Raw genomic sequence first — 4,820 nt, 5'->3', positions numbered from 1 at the left:
AATATGTAGAAATTTGAAATAAATATATTTTGAATACATAAATAATGCAACTAAAAAGAAATTTATTGAAAAATAACTAAACTAAATCATTATAATTTATTTGATGGTGTTATAATATCATAATTTATTATTTATTTTCTTTTTAGAGGATATTTATATTGCTTTTTGAATGTTTAAATAAAAGTACTTATTTAAGCATGATATTTTAAATTATTACATAGCACTAAATATTCCTTATGTGGTAAAAAATCCACTTATAAATACATACGTGTATATATAGCTAGAAAGAAAATATAAAAAATTTGCTTTTTCTATAAGATTCTTAAAAAATATGAGTGTCGAATAAAATAAAAAAAACAATTTTCATCATTTTGAGGTACTTATTTTTATTACTTAAATTAACACAACAGTTCTCATGAAAAAAACAAATTATTAATATTATATATCTTTTGAGAATTTTATTAGAATATAATGTAAAAAATGTTTTCATTTATTTTGTATACTTATTCTTGTAATACTTTTTTTCAAACTCATAAGATTAAATGAAACTCTATTAATAAAAAACAAAAATAAAATGCATGCTAATTAAAAATATTTTATCATTAATAAAATTTTTAAAGGAATTATATAAAATAAAAAATTAAAAGACATCAAAAATAACATTTTAAACATTAAACGGAAAAAATCGAATATATCGATCATTTGAATAAAAAGTGGAGTTATGAATAAAGTATAATAAATAATGACAAAATAAATTAAAAAAAGCATATAATTATAATAATTAAAATATTAATAAATATAGAGAAATAATAGAAAATTATTCATTTTAAATAAAAAATATACTTAATTAAATATTCTATGGTTTATATTTAATATATTTTTAATAGGTTTTTAGTGTCTTTAGAACACTTAAATTATTAATACCACATGTATCTGCATGAATAATACTAGAGATAAACTAAACGATTAAAATTTATTGGTTATAAGCTTTTAAAAAAAAATTTCATTTAAGAACAAATGATTTTTATAATTATGAGAGATTTAATTTATATGTAAATAATTTTTTAAAAAGAAGAAAACAAAAATAAATTATCCATTATTATTAATATTTCTTCTATAAATTTTTTTTCATGCATCCTTTAAAAAAAAAAAAAATATATAAAGATTTTTTTTTTTTTAATTAAAAAAAGTAGAAAAAATCAAAGTATAAATAGAAAAAGTATCTTACACTCCAGAAAAAAAGGAAATCAACGGGATTATTTAAGTAAAAGGTAGTGTTTAAAGTGCATAATAAAAAAATTGTTTTCTTTAATTTTATACAATAAATATAATTAGAAAATCATATATATACAAAAGAATACTATAAATATCATAAAACTATTTTTATATTTTTTATTTTTATAATTAAAAATAATGTGCAAACGTAAATTCTATTTGTATATAAGAATTAAATAATATTAGTTACAGAAGATAGAAGCTTATTTTACCGATTTACATTTTTTTTTATTTTTATTCATATAAATTTTTAAAAAAAACATTAAAATTTTAAAATATATAGTGCAATTTAGTTTTATATGTTATATGAGAGAAATTTTTATTGTCATTTCATATTTGTTCAATAAATACATTACAGAAAAGTTATATTTGAAGGGATATGTTTCTTAATTAATAAATGTTTCTAGGTATCAATCGTATTTAATTAGAAATCATAGTTATATATTTAATTTTTTTTTTTAAATATATGGTCACACTTTTTTTTTAAAATAAATTATTAAAAGAAAAGTTTCGTGACTATAAAATAATAACTAATATTTGATTCTACATTTTTTAAAATTAACCGTACGTTATAATTTTACCTATATTAGAAGATATATGCCATTTAGATGATTTAAGACTAACAGTTTTCAAACATTGTTTCTTTAAAAGAGAAGCTATTTATATATTAAATTATTCTTTTTCTTCATTCAAAGTTTTAATCCAGATTATCACATCATTTTGCTTATTCAAAGAATTATAAACACCAACATTATCTAAAAATATTTCTAGTATTATAAAATTATAAGAAAAAATTAATATTTCTGTTTACTAGGAAACTTATCTTTTATATTTAAAAAACATGAATGGACAAAACAGTACTGAAAGTTATGCCTGGAACACAACGAATAATTTAACTACTAGGCTACTTACTGAAATGTCAACAGAAGTACCTTCTTTAAGTACACTTGAATCTACAAGTCAAGCAAATACAACTTTATCAAGTTTAACTGAATCACTTGGATCATTAGTCTCATCTGCACAAACTAGTAGTAGTTCTTTACTTTCTCAAGTAACTACACATTTAAGTAATTTAACTTCATCAAACACCACTTCACCTAGTTCAACTTTAGAAAGCGCTACACATATTTTAACAAGTGGAGTTGCTGAAAATGCAACTAGTTCACCTACAACAACTAGCTTTTTAAGTGAAGCAAAAAATTTTACTGATTATTTATCATCTACAATTAGTAGTACTATATCTGAAGCACTTACACCAAATTCCACTTCACCTAATTCAACTTTAGAAAGCGCTACACATTCTTTAACAAGTAGAGTTACTGAAGGTGCAACTAGTTCAGCTACAACTAGCGTTTTAACTGAACAAGCAAGTAAGTTTACTAATTATTTATCAACTACAATTAAAGAAAATATATCTCAAGCATTAACATCAAATACCACTTTGTCTGATTTGACTACAAGTAACCTAGGCAATACCTTAACGACTCAAGCAACTACACCATTATATGATACATCTACAATAAATAATACATCAAGTTCTTTATTTTCATTTAATGGTACTACATTAAATAATTTAGTTACTACAGCTAACAATACCACTCAAATTCTTGGTGGGAATGATTCAGATGGCGTAGTGAAGGAAATGAATGTAACCCCTGTTATTATTTTTTTTATTACATTATGCATACTCGGATTCCTAGCATGGGCTAATTTGGGCGCTCATGTAATAAAAAATTAAAACTTAAAAATATATATATATTTTTTCTTTAATTTTAAATATTCACTAATAATTATATTAATATAAGTAAAAAATTTCTTTATTCAATTTTTAAAATATGTTTTAGGTAAAAAAAGATAATCCTGAATGTTGTAGCAGAAAGAATAAATTAGATGACATAGAAATGAAGCCAATAAAAAAGGAAGATTCAAATGATAAAGAAGATAATTTAGATGATGGAGATGAAAATAAGGAAGGTAAAAAGGGAAAAAGAAGAAAAAAAAAAGATGATAATCCTGACATACAACAAAGGTTAATACAAGAACTAACCGAAGAACAAGAAACATTAAGGACAGGAAAAAGAATAAGGAAAAAGAAAACAGAAAATAACGATGAAAAGTTTTGTGAAGTACGTATTGAGGATGAAAAATAAAAGAATATCATGAATTATCTCATTTAATTTTGATGTAATAATAAGATCCCTTTATTTTTCAAATAGAAATAGAATTTTTAGTAGGAGTTATAATTTAGCATTAATGATCTATTTATGATTTGGTTAAAAGGAAAAAAAGAAAGAGAAGGATAAATAATATATTAAATTAATATATGTTTGAATAAAATAAAGATATATATTAAAAAATAAATATAGAATGAAAATAATTTCTATTTATAAAGTAATTATTACTATGATATGCCCTTATTATATATTTTCTATTATTTTTTTTTTTTTTTCTTTCAAACTGAATTTAATGATTGGTATTTTATTATGGTACATAATTATGTTTAAACTTTTAATTATTGTTGTGTGTTAACGTATAATAGTTTGCTTATTTATTTATATAAAATGAAATATTTGTTCTATCTTATTTATTTATATAAAATGAAATATTTGTTCTATAGAAAACTATTCATTTTTTTATATATTAAAAAAGAAGTTTAATTGATTATTAATTGAAACTCTTTATTATTACAAATAATAATTTATTCAGGAATTTGCTAGTATATTATCAACTATGAAATTATTTTATTTTTATACTTATCTACTAAATGAAAAATTGTATATGCTAATAAATCATTTATTCATAGCAGTGTTATTTTATTTAATAATTTAGAAGAAATACTTATAGAATAAAATAATTCAATATTATTTATGTAACATATTTTATATTAGATAAGAATATTTTTTATTTTTGAGATTTATATATTAAATCTATTAGATATTTTTTTTTAATGCTTTATATTTTTCAAAATGTATAACATAAGTATAGAAAAAATTACATGAAGTAAGAAAATTATCCACCCCAAAAAAAATATAGTCTTGTAGCTTTTATTTTTTATTTTAATATATCTTTATATTTTTTATGTTACTTTAATAAAAGTATATTTTTTGTTAATAAGATGATAATTTTCATTTATAATGGTTTACTTAATTGTGTATTTTACACTTTTACAATTAAATCAAGAGTTAAATTGAAACATTTAAATATAACACTTATACATGATTTTATATGTTATTTTAATATAACGAAAAAAATGAAGTTACTAACAAATACAAATATTTTATTTAAATATTTTTATTTTATTAAATGTGAATATAAATAATTTTTGCACTCACTAAACACGCATTAAAAGAAATCATAAGAAAAAAAATTATAACTTTTAAAAAAAGGCTATTTATATCAAAAAAAAATTATTCATTTATTTTTTTTTTTGTTTAAATGAAAATACCAACAAAAGATATTTCCTTCAAAAAAAATTATAATTTTGTTTCTTTGAAATTTTTTCAATTAGCTAATTGTTTAGTGAATTAATATAAATACAAGCAATC

At 19.5% G+C, this 4,820-nt stretch overlaps 1 protein-coding gene across 1 annotated transcript; it reads left to right on the top strand.

Moving 5' to 3' along the window:
• Window positions 1-2,116: 2,116 nt before the first annotated feature.
• Window positions 2,117-3,425, top strand: PGAL8A_00195300 (PIR-like protein; the record flags this gene model as incomplete). The annotated part of the gene is made up of 2 exons (XM_028670640.1): window positions 2,117-2,998; window positions 3,120-3,425. 2 exons carry the CDS (start codon window positions 2,117-2,119, stop codon window positions 3,423-3,425), a joined length of 1,188 nt encoding a protein of 395 aa, XP_028527373.1.
• Window positions 3,426-4,820: the final 1,395 nt, after the last annotated feature.

Source organism: Plasmodium gallinaceum, assembly GCF_900005855.1.
Source record: "Plasmodium gallinaceum strain 8A genome assembly, contig: PGAL8A_v1_76, whole genome shotgun sequence".
NCBI lineage: Eukaryota > Apicomplexa > Aconoidasida > Haemosporida > Plasmodiidae > Plasmodium > Plasmodium gallinaceum.
This window is presented reverse-complemented; position numbering and strand designations above follow the sequence as displayed.